The sequence below is a fragment of the Corvus moneduloides genome, chromosome 6 (genome assembly GCF_009650955.1).
Source record: "Corvus moneduloides isolate bCorMon1 chromosome 6, bCorMon1.pri, whole genome shotgun sequence".
NCBI lineage: Eukaryota > Metazoa > Chordata > Aves > Passeriformes > Corvidae > Corvus > Corvus moneduloides.
Genome location: NC_045481.1, coordinates 63333614 through 63348271, shown reverse-complemented (window position 1 = coordinate 63348271; position 14658 = coordinate 63333614). Strand labels below are relative to the sequence as shown.

General features: G+C 51.6%; 1 protein-coding gene across 5 annotated transcripts in view; it reads left to right on the top strand.

The window, feature by feature from the left end:
* Window positions 1-322: 322 nt before the first annotated feature.
* PTDSS2 (phosphatidylserine synthase 2) overlaps window positions 323-14658 on the top strand; it is a 32479-nt gene continuing 18143 nt past the window's right edge. For 2 of the 5 annotated variants that reach the window (XM_032111860.1, XM_032111859.1), the window contains exons 1-2: window positions 2720-3003; window positions 11092-11193. In XM_032111860.1, coding sequence (XP_031967751.1) covers window positions 2810-3003; window positions 11092-11193 — 296 coding nt within the window. In that variant the 5' untranslated portion in view covers window positions 2720-2809. Of the gene's footprint in view, window positions 399-2022; window positions 2152-2719; window positions 3004-3994; window positions 4208-9362; window positions 9686-11091; window positions 11194-14658 lie in introns of those variants that run through there. The other 3 variants (XM_032111863.1, XM_032111861.1, XM_032111862.1) reach the window with 3 other exon arrangements.

The following is a 14658-nucleotide window of genomic DNA, read 5'->3' as shown; positions in this document are numbered from 1 at the left end:
GACCTGGGGATTATCAGGGGGAAAAAAAGAGTTGTCTTCCCAATGTCCTGCTGTGTGTGAAACCAAGGTGTGGGCAGACCTTCAGCCTTCCAGGGGTGATCCACGGGCTGGGAGCGGAGAACGGGCTTTATCTCTGGGAGCGTGTGGTGTTTACCCAGAGAGAGTGAAGCCCTGCCAGGCAGGGCTTTCCACCCGACAGCAGAGCAAAGGCCTTTGCAACGGGAGCGCCGCCGTGTTCCAGGGAAACGGGGTTACCTGTGGGAGGAACAGCCCGTGGCACTCCTCCCACGCTCCTGCTTCTCCCTCCTGAGAAAGACTCGGCTCTCTGGACAGCCCAGGAGTTCGTGCACCCAGCAGCAGTCCCGAAAGCCCATGGGTGTCACCAGCCAGCGGGGAAGGTGAGTCTGTGCCTGCAGGTTGGCTTTGTCCGAGGTATATCCAGCCCCTGCAGCATCTCTCGTGGCACTCGGAGGAGACTGTGCTGCTGCTGTTCCTGTTTAGGAGGAATTTGGTTTTGCCTGGGCAGGATTTAGCTGCTTTTGCAGCAAGGCAGGCGAGCAGGTCGATGCTGACCCTCTTCCAGTGCTTCCCTCCCTTCCTGCATTTGTTGCTCTCGGGTGACTGGGGCTGAGGACAGCAGCAGGAAAAGCTGAAATTGGGGAGGGAGATGTTGCACCTGCCAGGCTGTTGTGGAGGTGTTGTGGAGCTCTGGCTCGTACCTGTGCCAAGGTATTGTGGCCACACGAACCCTGTGTGAGCAGAGGGAATTATTTAGGATATGATCAGTTCCGTGGCTGCTGGGTTGGTCACAAACCCGAACCCACTGGGCTCCAGCCACCTTGGGCAGGGGTTTGACCTGCACTGAGTGTTGGCAGGGAAGCTGCAGGAGCACTCTGTGACCTGTTAGTCCTGGCTGGATGTGGAGATGGTAATTCCCACCCGAGGAGACTGCTGAAGGGTTTTGTGTGTGAAACCACTGTGGCTGGATAGAGGCTGCCTGTCCACCTCCTGCTTTTGGACAGCGAGCTCCTCTTCTGAGGGTGCAAAGGCACTGATTCAGGATGGTGCTAAAATGGCAGCAGATGTCTGTGTTCTCTTGTAAAGATTGGGGTGTTTTCACCCAAATCCTGGTCTGTCTGGATCCATTGCTAACCTTGGAGCTACAGTCAATACGTTAGAGCAGAGGATGTGGTTTGGGGTGAAGCCCTGCTTGTAATTAAACTCCTGGGTGCTCATTCCAAGCAGGGAAGGCTTACACTGGGTTGTAGGAGAAGGTTCTTTCTCCCAGAGGGTGGTCAGGCACCGAGCAGGCTCCCCAGGGAATGGTCACGGCCCCACGGCTGCCGGAGCTCCAGGGGCGTTTGGACAACACTCTCAGGCACAGGATGGGATTGTTGGGGTGTGTGTGCAGGGCAGGAGTTGGACTGGCTGATCCTTATGGATCCCTTCCAACTAGAGACATTCTGTGGTCTCTTGGAACAAGACGAGCGCCCTTAGCTCTCATAAAGCATCGTGGGATGTGCGGGAGGGAGCGTTTCGGGCTCGGGGGAGGCCGGGGATTGTGCAGCAGCCAGAAATGTCCTTTATCTGTCCCAGAACCGTGTTTCGGCCGCTGCTCGCCCAGCCCGCTGCTGCCCTCCTGTGGCCAGCTCCGTTATTCCGCAGAATCCGAGAGTCCTGGAATGGTTGGGGTTGGAAGGGACATTAAAGCCCGTCCAGTGCCACCCCCTGCCATGGGCAGGGACACCTTCCACTGTCCCAGGCTGCTCCCAGCCCCAATGTCCAGCCTGGCCTTGGGCACTGCCAGGGATCCAGGGGCAGCCACAGCTGCTCTGGGCGCCCTGTGCCAGGGCCTCAGCATTTCCTGGGATTTCTTCCCAGTGTCCCATCTAACCCTGCTCCCTTTCAGTGTTTCATAGAACCATGGAATAGCTTGGGTGGGAAGGGACCATCTTGATTATTTGCAGTCCTGTAAATGTTTCCTCTAATTTCTTTCCTCGTTTCGTTTCTCTGCTCCTGCAGGACTTTCCCTTTCCTCCATGCAGCATCCCTGGTGCCTGCTGCCATGCCCGGATCTTTCCAGAAAGCCGGAGCTCCCTGCCTGCTATCCAGGATCAGCATGGCACATTCCGGACGAGGAGCCTGACCAAGGTAACTTGGGAAGGGTCGAGGAATTCCGGAATTCTTCAACTCCGAGGGCACAGGGGCACCCTGCAGGCACCCCCAGCCCTGGCCAGACCCTCCGGGTGGGAACAAAAACCTTTGCCAAGCAAAACACACTTTTATTTTGCCAGCAAAACGCAGATACGTAACAGGCATTTAACGTCTCATCGCACAAAGACGCGGGGATCGGGACAGCCACGGCGTCAGGGACGGGACTAACTGGAATCCCCAAGGTGGGGAGTACTCGAGAGCAGCACGGCAGCCCGGCAAAGGACGCTTTTCCCCGCACAGTTCCGGAGCGAGTGCGCAGAACGAAGACATTTTGTTTAATTGGCGCTCTTCGGTCGCGCCCTGAGGGGCTCGGGGCTCTCCCCTGAGGGGCGGCGGCGGCGGAGGGCGCCGCCTGGCGGTCACGCGGCCGGGATGGACGGGAGGAGGAGGCGGCCGCGCGGTTGCCACGGCAACGGTGGGGGCCGCCCCGCCCGGCCCCGCCCTCCCCGGGAGCGGCCGCCCCGCGCACGCGCCGACGCGGGGTCGCGCGCGCTCCGCCTCACGCCTCCCGCCCCGCGGCCCCGCCGGCCCCCGGGGTGTCCCCTCCCCACCCCACCCCCGGTGCGTCCCCGCCGCCGGTGCCCCCCCCGCCGCCATGAGGCGCGGCGAGCGGCGGGCGCACGGCGGGAACGTGGGCAAGGCCGCGCTGGAGGAGCAGCCGCCGCCGCCGCCGCCGCCGCCCCCCGCGCAGCCCAACGGCGGCGCCCCCGGGGCCGAGCGGGACGGCGCCGGGCCCCGCCGCAGCACCGAGTCCGAGGTGTACGACGACGGCACCAACACGTTCTTCTGGTGAGAGACGCCCGGCATGGCCCCCACGCCGTTCGGGGCTGCGCGTGGGCCAGAGGGGGCCCTAAGGAATGGGATATGGAAAGGCTGAGGAACGGGACATGGGGGTCCCCGAAGGAATGGGGTATGGAGGGGGCCCTGAGGAATGGGATATCCGAGTTGTCTGCTACGCGTTGTCTTGTTTTCGTGTCTCTTCTGTCGCCGATACCGGTGCTGGAATAGGCTGCCGGTGTTTTCCCGGTGTGGCCCTACCGTTAATGGTTTCCTGGCAATGTAACGGGGATTCAAGGCTGGCTTTTGGCCCTGGCACCTCCTTTCCCTGTCCTGGTCCCCGCCTTTCCAGGAGCAGGACCCTTAGGGCTGACCCCGACAGCCTGTCCTGCCTGGTGGGTGCTCTGGGAGGTGTTTTCCAGCACCTTGGGAGCCCACCGTGTTCGGGCAAGCTTTCCTGCCTGACTCCGGTTATCAGCATTGTTTATATGGACCCCACCTCCTTCTCTCCCCTCCCTTAATCTTGGAAGAGGCTCTTTCCATCCATGTTCTTCCCAGTGATCCTGGCAGAAAGCTGAAGCTGTCGTGCCCCGCTCCTGGTGGTGTTGTGTATTTTTGCGTGTCTCAGTCCATAAAACGCGTGCAGAAACCCACGGCTGGTGGTGTTGGGCCAGCGGAGAAAATCAGCTTTTTGTTAAATTCGGTCCTTGCAGGAAGAGGTGTGTTGGTACCTGGAAAAGTGCTGCTAAATCCCAGCCTTGCTGAAGTTGTTCCATAAATCCCCTCAGCAGCACCCGTGTGCGTAGGTACAGGGTTTTTTTCTGTGTGAAACACACGTCCCTTTCCATGAAGGAAGCCAGGCTGACACTGAAGACGCTCGTTTGGAATACGAGCCGAGGGCGATGGGATTTGGCTGGAGCCTGGCGTGGAGGAGTGGGAGGGGAGGGCACTTGGCTCTCACCCTGCCAATCTGGGCAGCAGCGGAGCCGAGGGCGTCGATCCCGGTGGAGGACGTGACATTCCTGCCGGTGCAAGCTGCAAAGGAGCACTGGGATGCTGCTGGATCCCGGCGGGATCTCTGCGCAGCCCTGACGCGCGCGGGTGTAGCCGAGGGACGCCGTGGTTTCGGGGACAAAAGGACCTCTCCTGGCGGGCACACCACATGTAGGCTGAGCGAATCGCGGGATCCCGGTGCCAACCTTTAAATGGAAAATGGGTAAAACTGTCCTTTCCTTACTCCCTCGTTACGGTGGCTCTTGCCAGCTGTTTTGTGAAGCCTTAAAATACCCGTTTTTTGCTGTAGAATCTCGCCTTGTTGCACCTTTTTGTGGTGGTGGCAGGGCTGTCACCCCAGAGGAAATGCTGTGATGCAGTTAGTGTGTCCAGGTGGATTGTTCCTATGGAAATCTGGATGTGCCTTGTTCTCTCAGGAGCTCCCCTGTGTCGGGCGGTCCCTTCCAGGAGGGCAGCATGGACAAGTGTGTTCCTTAACTTCCTATTTATCCGATTTTCTTTTCCCTAGTAGCTTGTGCTGGCAGCCAGGAGTTCAAACACCTGGAAAAGTCCCAAGGTTTTTCCTCGTGTTACTTTTACCCTGTACATGTTAGAGTGTTCTTTGGCAATGACTCAGTTCCTACCGTGTCCAAGAATAAAGATTATCCAGAGGAATGGTTTTCTTCCTGTGACCCTTGGGACTCCTCTCCCGCTGTGGAGGTGGCCACAGGAAAAGGAAATTTTTAACAGTAACTGTGACAGTTTCCCTCTGACTTTGGAAAAGTATGGAATGCACCTTCTCATTGGAGTTCAGGAGTTAAGGATAAGGTTACTCACATGTCTCACTCCTTTTGGGAAAATGAGAGGATTTGGGATCGCTGGACGCAGAAATCACTCCAGGAGTAGTTTAATTTGTAGAGATGATTTTCCTGCTATCAGTGTGGTCCTTGGGAAAGGTGGGGCTTCCTAGCTGGCTTCCTGCTCTTTAAAATGTGTTTGAAACTTTGGAAAACCACTTGTGTGCTAATCTCTCTGCTCTTGTTCCATACAAATGACTTGGAGCTGGAAAATACTCCCTTGTGGGAACCTGCTCAGTCAGCGTAGCCTGGCAGCTCCCTTTGCCATTAGGAAATGCCAAGGGAAGGGAACAGGAGGAGGCTTTCTGAGGCAGATCGGTGGTTTCTGTATCATTTATCCCTGAACTAATTTCCTAGCGGAGAGCTGGGAATGCCAGGCCCGCCTGGCCTGGAACATGTTCCCTGGTGTTTCCAGCACCTTGGATTGTTCTTGTCTGTGTGCCTCCAGCAGGAGCTGTCACACAAAGCCCCTCTTGTTTTTGGGGTCATTTAGTTGGATATTGTGTAGGATGTTCTCCTAAAATTCCTGTAGATATTTCGTAGGTTGTCTTTAACCAAAGAAGATTTTCTGGGAAAACATCCATCCAGTCTCGATTTGAGGCTGTTGGGAGGTGCCAGATGCACCTTTGCCACCCCATTGTGACTCTGTGGGTTAATTGGTTTTTCAAAGCCTTACTTTAATTTGAGTTTAATTAGCTTTAATGTCACCTTTTGATTATTAATGTGTTTTATCTCTCACACTAATGATCCCGTATTGCCACCACGTGGATGTGATATTAATTCCTGAGGTCATGGTGTGGCAGCAGAGATCTGTGGAGTTAAAATTAATAAGAAAAGAACTAAGAAAGAGGGAGTGGCAGTGATTCTATAGGCTAGTGGCAGTGTTTGGAGGAATTACTTCCACCTTTTTGTGCAAAAAGCATGGAATTTGCAGCTAAGGAAGAGGCAGCCCTTGCTGGCATGTCCCTCTTGGTGTGTTCGGTGTGGTGAGCCTTCCCAGATGGCCTGGGAAATGAGGATCTGTGTGGGCAAACCGGCTGGCATTGGAAAGAAGGGGTTGGTACTCAACCCAGAACATTCCTCACCCATTCCTCGTGGAGCTTGCTCTTATCTCTGAAACACCTCCCGGGATTTGCTAAAGGCAGTCTGGAGGAAGGGGTGGGGATTTATCCGGAAGAGAGATTAGGGAGAGGGAACATCTGCAGGTCGGCAGGAGCTGCTCTCGGTGCCCTCTCCTGAGGGATGGCCGTGGCACTCCCAAGGCAGCATTCCTCGAGTTTGCTGGGAACTGAACATGGGATTTTTCCCTGCTTTAATGGGGCCGTGCCGAGCCATGCTGCCCACTCAGGATTCACCGCGCTGGAGCAGAGGAACATTGCTCCAGAGTCCTGGGTCACCCTGCCATGCTTTTCCAGCCTGTGGGAATGCCCTGGGCAGGGCAGGGAGCAGGGACATCCAGGCCTTGTGCAATCCCCCTAAGCCACGTTTGCCAGCTGGTCACGGATGAGAGGGCCTGTGCCTTGGGAATTGAGTTGTGGGAATGGCATTGCCCTTTCCTCAAAGGAGGGGGTTGCATGGTTGTGCCAAGTGAGCTGGAAGTGCAGAAGGAATATCTGTGTGGAGAGGGCCTGTGAGAGTTCCATGCCCCACCTGGACATCAGTTGTCTATATTGCTTTTTTTTTTTTTTTTTTTTTGGAAACACATTCCCAAAGTTTTAAGGAGAATAGGGGAAAGTGTGCTCAGAGAGTGTTACCTGTAATTCCTGGTCACCTGTCCCGGTAGAACTGCTCTGAACTAACTCCTGAGACACAGATTTCCATAGGTTTAAACAAAAAAATGTTTACTAATTGAAATAGGGCATTTGTGGAACTTGTGAGCTCTGTGGAAACTTCAGGAACTTTGGCAGCTTGGTCTTTCCTCGTGATTGGAAGGAAAACTCCAGGTTTGCCAAAGCTTTGCCGGTTGACTTGTGGTTCTGGTTCTGCGGAGGTCTGTGTTCCTGGGCTTCTTTGAGGAGATGGCAAGGAAAAGGCAGGTTGCTATTTTGGAGTGTCACAAGTCCATACGGAAATTTAATCGGCCTTGGGTGACTTCAGGGATGTGCTGAAGATGTGCGACTGCTCTAAGAATAGGGACTGTTTTATTAACTCTGAGAGTTTAGACATTTTAAAACACAACTGAGAGCTTAAAACCAACAGGGATGTTTATATGGCTGGGTTTGAGTTGAAGGTTTCCAAACCCTCTGTCTATCCCCAACAGTTTGCCTGTTAATTACAATTTTTATTTCAGAAGTGGTTGGTTTTAAATCAGTATTGATTTTTGTTGTATTTTCTTGTGTCTTATTCTTCATGTGAACCCCCTGCTGCTTTCGGAGGAAAGGGTTTGTTGTGCTGTTTGCCATATTTTCTTGGAATTTCCAGGTGTTGTGTTGGTCTATGGAGGGTGCAGAGCTTTGACATCCGTTTAAAAATCTGCTTCAGGAATGGTTTCATGAATTTGCCATTATTTGGAATAAATAATTAAATAGTGAAAAAGTCACTGATGGGACTGATTGGGTTTGCTGACAGATCCTTTCACCAGCAGCCGCAATTAATGCAACTTTTTAAACCCAAGGGGCAAACTTTGGAATTTTGTTCCACTTAAGAGGACTGACCAAAATACTAATAAATAAATTCTTTGCATTGTGTTCCAGTGATTGTTATTGTGTTTAATGGAGTTGTTGCATCACTGGTGACAAACAAGCCATGGATAACAAGGGTGCGGTCCCTGCTTAAGCTGATTTTATTTTGTGGGAGATGGAATGAGGCCATGGGCCGCCTGCTCCTGGGTGTTACTCTCTCCTTTCCACCCAAGGATCTGCCAGAATCAACCAAAAAATGAGATACTTAAACGACTTCCTTCTGTCATTTCTGTCATAGACTTCAGCTGGGAAACCTGCAGTGCCTCAATGTGACAGGAGAATGACTTAGCATGAGAAAGAGAAGCTGAGATCAAACTTAATCCCATTAACTGGGAAAAAAACCCCACTTGTTTGTGGTCTGCAGTGCAGGAGAGCTTTGCTTGCTCTCACTGGGTGTTTGAATTAGCGGGGCAAGGGCTTTTGTGAAAACAAACCTGATTTATTTAATTTCCATCTCCCAGGGCTTGACTGGGGAAAGAGCCAGATGTGTGGTGCAGAAAGGCAGAAAAATAAGCCACTTAATATCTTTTTAACAGTTTGGGATTTGTTGTGAGTTCTCTCCCTGGCCTTAGATATTTTTGTGCTCAGGTACATCAGGCACTGCTTTGCAGAGTTTTTGATGTGAAACCTCCCAGATCTGGCTGCAGTTTGTACCCCCTTTGCTTTGGGCAAAGTGTTGCCCAAACTCCTGTGTGTAATTCCGAGGGGAAGATTCCCAGCTTAGCTCTTTTCAGCCTCCCAGGCTCCAGGCCAGGAGAACATAAGCCTTTCCATGTAATTCCTGCCTTGCTTACCTTGCTGGGTTGTTCTTAGCTCACCTTCCTCTGCTGTGTTATTTTAAAGTGTGTGTGGAGATGAAAACAATCCCCTTGTGCCGTTAAATTCATCCTGATCACTCGGATAAGCCCTTCCTTACGGAGAGCTGCTCCTTTTTGTGGAGTTTTATTTTATTTTTAAACTCCTGAACTGTGGGAAGACATGGTGTGCATCCATATTTCCTGGCTTTTTTCCCCCTCTGAGGCGGATTTGGGTGGTGGTGCTGCGCTCCTTCTCACTGCTGTGTCACTGCTCACAGCTCTCTGGCAGAGCTGCCAGCTTGCTCTTTCCAGAAGTCAAGCCCGTCTCCAGAGTCTTTTATCCCAGCTCCTGGAATTCATGCTGCGCTGGAAGCATCTTTACCTTGAAAACCTGCTAGGAGGAAATCTGGCAGCAGCTGGAGATGAAAGCTGAGCTACAAGGGAAGGGATGAGAAAGCAGCCTCTTGTTTCTCCTTAAACAGGGCAGCTGGTTGGGTTTCAGGCTGGTGGCTGTGGCACCAAAAATGAATGGGAAATGGGATACCTGGGGCTCTCCAACACCGACCCTTCGCTGTGCTACAAGATCCTCGCAGGGAGGAACGCAACTAAATCATCCTGGTGCTGGCAGAGGGGTTTCTCGAGGCGTTTATCCAAGGGAGGACATGCAATAATGGATCTCTTGGCAGTTTATGGGATGCTGGATGCATTGGAAAAGCAGCTGGCTTGGTGCAGGTGTCCAGGTGGTGAAATGCTAAGGTGGGATTTCTAGATCAGTTTTCGTAGCCTCTTCAGAAACAAACAGCGACGTAACAATTGTGTGTAATACATAATGTATTTAACTATACAATGAGGTGTATAACTGTAACAGTATAACAATACCATAACAAGTTCCAAAAGCAAAGGACAAAATGAAGCACAAGGTACAAGAGTAGCCTTGAGTCCACGTAACCTTTTGGGTGGCGGCAGTAGAATCCATTCGTGGTACCCCACGTGTAAGTGCAGCGAGCGGGAGCGCGGTGTGGCTGGAGCCTGGGTTCCGTGCCTGCTGTCCTGCCTCCTGGGAGAGGCCGGGGTTGGGCTTTCCAGCTCCTGCAGGATCCAGGGCAGGCCCCACGTGAGCACTGATGGCTGAATCACCTGTCCTGGCACCCGGGAAGATGCAGCTGCCCAGCAGGAGCTTGCGGCTCCCGAATCTCTCCCTGGGTTTTGGCACGCCGATTCCTTGCTAATTCCAGAAGTGGTTGTGGGTTCTTGTGGTTTTCTCCTGGAGCTGGTGGTCCGTGTCCTCGGGACCACGAGGAAGGAGAGCCTTCAATGCCAAACTCCGTTGTGGCAGGGGCAGAAGAGGATTGTGTCTGCTTATGAGGTACTGCGTGTGTTCCCAGTGGGATTGCAGGGATGGTGTGGAGTACTAGGGTCTGGAGTAGGATGGAATTTTCATTCAACAGCACTCTTTCCTTGACTTTCAGAGCAGTTTTAGGTGGGTTACTGGGGGAGTTGTTTAGAGCTAAGTCGGTGGATGGTTTGGAAATTCCAAGGTTTATTGTGCACCGCACAACCAGAATATACAAACCTTGGCATGACGTGGAGATGGGATGTGAGCTGCTGTTACAAAAGAATATATAAAGAAAATGGAAATACAGCCAAATACATCACGTACAGACACTTTCTTTTACAGCTTTTGTCCTCCCTAAGCTTCCTCTTTATACGTGGTTTGTTTTATTAGTTTGTGTTAAGGGACGTTGTCTCTAAAGCAAAACTGGCAGCTTGTCCTTTGGCCTTCCACGGACAGAGTTCCTGTGCTTCCCAGCTGGGGCTGCAGGAGTTTTCCATTGAAAACAATAACTGACTTCTCATTAGGAAAGGAATTTTCAACTCAAAGTAAGAAAAGATGAGGGCATTGTAAGAATGTTCTCTGTGTGGTGATCAGTGGGTGTAGGGTGTGGGTGTCCCCTGGCTGGGTGCGCTCTGCTCACTCTGCTTCTGTAGGATCACAGAATCCTGGAATGGTTTGGGCTGGAAGGGACCTTCAAACTCATCCAGTCCCAAGGGCAGGGACACCTTCCATTGGCCCAGGTTCCTCTAAGCCCAGTCCAACCCAGCCTTGGACACTTTCAGGAATAGGGCAGCCACAGCTTCTCCGGACACCCTGTGCCAGGAGAATTTCTCCCTGAGTGCTTCACCAAAATCCATGTAAACCTATGGACTCCCATGGATGGGGACGTTTTACTGGTGTGGAACAGCCACCCAGCTTTGCTGACGTGGCTGTTCCCACAGAAACCCCTTGTGCTAAGTGCACTGAAACTGTAGGGATCCCTGGAAATCCGACATCTTGAGGTGGCATCAGAGTTCTTACAACAGCAACTATGGTCCTTTAGAGATTTTTTTTTTAAATTTTTTTTTTTTTTAATGACTTGTTTTTCTTGTGTGATTCCCATGTCTGGAGTGAATTCCCTTTGGTTGCCCTCAAGGGCCTGTTCCCCCAGCTGCAGTTTTGATTGGCAGGCTGTGAAGTAGAGCAGCACTGTCAGATGTGGACCTGCCAAACCTGGAGCTGTTTAGATCCGGGTGTTTGCACTGGGTGCTGGTTTTTCCCAAGCTGCTGCTGATCACACGCAGTGCCACTCTAAGTTCTGTTCTCTGTGCCCTGCCATAGAGAAAACCTCAATACTACTGACTGCTGGCCGTGGTTTTGGCCTCCTGAGGCTGCACTGGCAGGGGGAGGTGTGAGTTTTCCATCTTAATGTCGTTTTTCTCTGTTCTGAATTTCAGGAGAGCTCATACCCTGACAGTCCTGTTCATCCTCACCTGTGCGCTGGGCTACGTAACCCTGCTGGAAGAGACTCCCCAGGACACGGCCTACAACACAAAGAGGTGAATATCTGAGGAATATCTGAATATTCCCAGGTGTGTTTTGGAAAAGGGACCTCCAGTGACCCCTGCACTCCCTTGTGGAAGTGCCTGTTCCCTTAGGAAGTTACAAAACCAGTCGTAAATCCGTAAGCTCCTCTGCTGCTGATGGTTGAATTTCATTTCTAATCAGTTTAGTGTCACTGTCAGGCCTGTGGCTGCTCTGTGGTGTGATTTAAAACAAAATACACACTCTTGCTAAAGCCTCCTGGCTGGGTTTCTTTGGCAAGGGTTCTGCCGCTGTTTCTTAAAATAACCTTTTCTTAAAAATAACCTTTCCTTAAAATAACCATCATTTCAAAATGCTGGGAGCTGTGACTACGTTTTTCTGGCTCGAGTGCTTTTTGTAAACTTCAAGATTTCGGTGAAAATCCTTGTTTGTTGTTGAAAATCGCTGTGAGAGCGTGTAGCCCAGAGGGAAGCTCTGGGGGAATAAGAAGGAATCGTACGTGTGTGGTCAATTCCTACTGTAATTTAAACTGGTTCAGTGTGGTTGAATTTCTCCCCTTTTAAAGTGCAGTAGGGAAGAAAAAGGAGGTAGGAAAGTGGTGTTTTAAAAAGCTAAGTATGTCTTAAAAATATGCTGCAAAGCATCATTGCTAGAAGCATGAAAATCATTGTTTTCTGCCAGACTGGTTTCTTAAATACAGTGAAATTTTTCCCATTGCTGTTGAGGGATTTTTTCCTCTTTTTGTACCTTTCTGAAGGGACTCAGAATGCAGCATTCATCGTGCTGGAGGTGCAGGAATTGGGGTGTTTCCTGAGATAACCTTGGTTGTTGTTCTGGCAGTTACACAGTGCCCAGGGGTAATGGAACTCACACCGTGCCCTGCTGAGGGCTGGGGTTTCACACGTGGGGGTGACACGGGACAAGCTGGAAGGCATCTGGAGCTGGGAAAGGTTCTGGAAGGCTTCTGTGTGAACAAATGCTATTTTATTCCCAGTCATAATGAGGGAGGCCAGGCTGGAGGCGTGGTGTGGCCTGGAATGGCCGCTCAGAACTGGGAAGGGGAAAAGCTGAAGGAGAAATGACGCCTCCTTAGGGAGTAACACGGAGCTGAGGTGACTCAGTGGAATATCTTTTTATTGAGCTTAGAGCCTCGACTGCCTGAATCAAAACAAACCCAGGGAAGATTAGTCAGCAGGTGGATCTTTCTCTCAGGAAACACGGCTTGCTGTCTGCTTATCCAGTGCCCAGTTGTTAAAATCGATTTACAGCATCATGCCAGGGAAGGGGCAGCAAATGGGCTTTGCTCACTCCTGCAGCTCCGCAAGGTCTTGGCACAACAGCCCTTGAAAAGCAGCATCCTGAGGCTTGGACACGACCTTCCAAATATTCCAGCTTTCGTGTGTTTAAGCGTATCTCCGAACAAAAGGAGGCATTTCAGAGCAGGGTAAGATGGGCACAATGTGCATCAGTGTATCCATAGCCCAGAGTGTCAAGAGATTTTGTATCTTTGCTTCCATAGCCTAAAATCCCTTATCCTGCCCCGAGACCTCGGTCAGTCCTAGCGTGGAGCTGTGCTGCAGTTGGATTCCAAGCCCTGTCCAGCACGAGGCTGTCCCTCGGTATTCCACGGGAGCACTTGGTGCTTAATAACCGGGGAGGGTTTTGTCACCGCGGAGCAGAGCCTGGAGCTGTCACGGGGTTTTATTTCCACCTCCTGCACACTGACAGTGGAGCAGTGTCTGGGGTAGGTGCAAAGCCTAAGTACACACTTCCGAAGGCTCCAGCCTCCTTTGTTTCCGTGCCCTGGCTGAGGTGCCCCTGTGAGCTGCAGTAGGTGCTCAGAGCAGTAAATTGAGGTGAGCTTCCCAAATTTGCTGGCTCTGTGTTTCCCGGACTGGGGTCACGTGATGGTCCCACCTTCCCCCTATAAAATCAGGATTGTGTCACCCTGTGTCACCGTATCCATCCGGTCACTGGCGGGAGCAGGGTGAGAGGTGGATTCGTGGAATCACTCACAGGAGAAGTGATGGGCAAGACCCAAAGGCGAGCAGGAGCCTCTGAGCTCACGGGGTGTGGTCTCTGTGGCTGTGAGATTGGTGTTTGCACCTGTTGCAGGATATTTTCCTTCCTGCACCAGGGCTGGGGATGAAACGCTTAAAGGAGGATTGGTTTCTTTCTTTTAGGATAAGGTTTACAGGAGCCTTTTATATGTAAATGTAGTCAGAGTTCATTGGGATCGCACACGTGATCAAACTGCCCCTGTTGTAAGAGCCCTGGAACATTTCCTTTGTTAGGCAGGGAGAGATTGTGCTGCAAACCTGTCTGATCCACGGGAGCTTTATTCCCACAGTTCTTCCAGCCATGGAATAGCCCATCCTGACTGACAGCTGTGGCATTCTCCTCTGTTCAGCCTGGACTGAGCTCCAGCTCTGAGAGTAGCCAAATAAACACTGAGCACCTCCTCTGCAGACCATGGGAGAAATCCACAGCTCCCCAGTATTTGGAATGCTGAGCAGGGTTTCTTGGGGGGAAAAAAAAAATCTCTTTTTCTTTTTTTTTCCATAAAAACACATTCGGGTTTAAAAACACCTGTATGCTTCAGGGTTGTTGAATTTCCAGCTGGAAAATGTCTCTCCTGAGATTTTTTTAAATAGCTTTTGGCAATGCCTGCCTTCCACGGGGACAGATCCAGGGACATGTGGGTTTGCATGCTGATCTCCTGCTGCTGTGGCTGAGCACCCGCAGGGAAATGGAGGTAACCGGAGGCCAGAGCCCTCTGCCAGGGCTTGTGGTACCCCGAGGGGGTTGTACCAGCTGTGCCAGCATGGATCCAGCTCGGGAGGGGACAGGGAGTGGGAGCTGGCTCCTTGAATCCCAGGACAAAGGGCCATACACAGCTCCTCATTGTCCTGTGTGTCTGAATCGACTCTCAGCACAAACAAGAGTTTGTTTGTGCTGATGGAGCTGCTGCCAGGCTCTCCCTTTTTTTGTTTGTTTGGTTAAGTGCTAGAATGATTTTTGAGGGCACACTTTGCTATTTGATGCCTTCCTGATTTGCTGCTTGAGAAGATCCATTGGCTGTGTCCAGCCAGGTGAGGAGAGGAGAACTCCTCTCAGGTGCTGGAGCATTCCTGCCTCAGGCCAGGCTGCTGCTTAGGCAGTGGAAGCCTCCTAAGGAGATACATTAATGATGATAAGAGGGAAAATTTAGTTACCACTGAGAAAAAAAAATATAATGGAGCTGGTGTGGTTATTTATGTAAATGTGTGATTTGCTTCCAAATTTCCCATGGTGAACTTGAAGTAAATGAATGTATCTGGAGCCCCAGCATATTTCAGCACAGCTGCTCTTGGGCTGAGAGGGGGTTTTAGGGGATGGAGCACTGCTAAGCTCCCGTGGTGATTTGGATCTGGGATTTGAATTCCAACTTTGGGGAAACAACCCTCCCAAGGCCCAGAGCAATGGTCTGGACCTCTCAG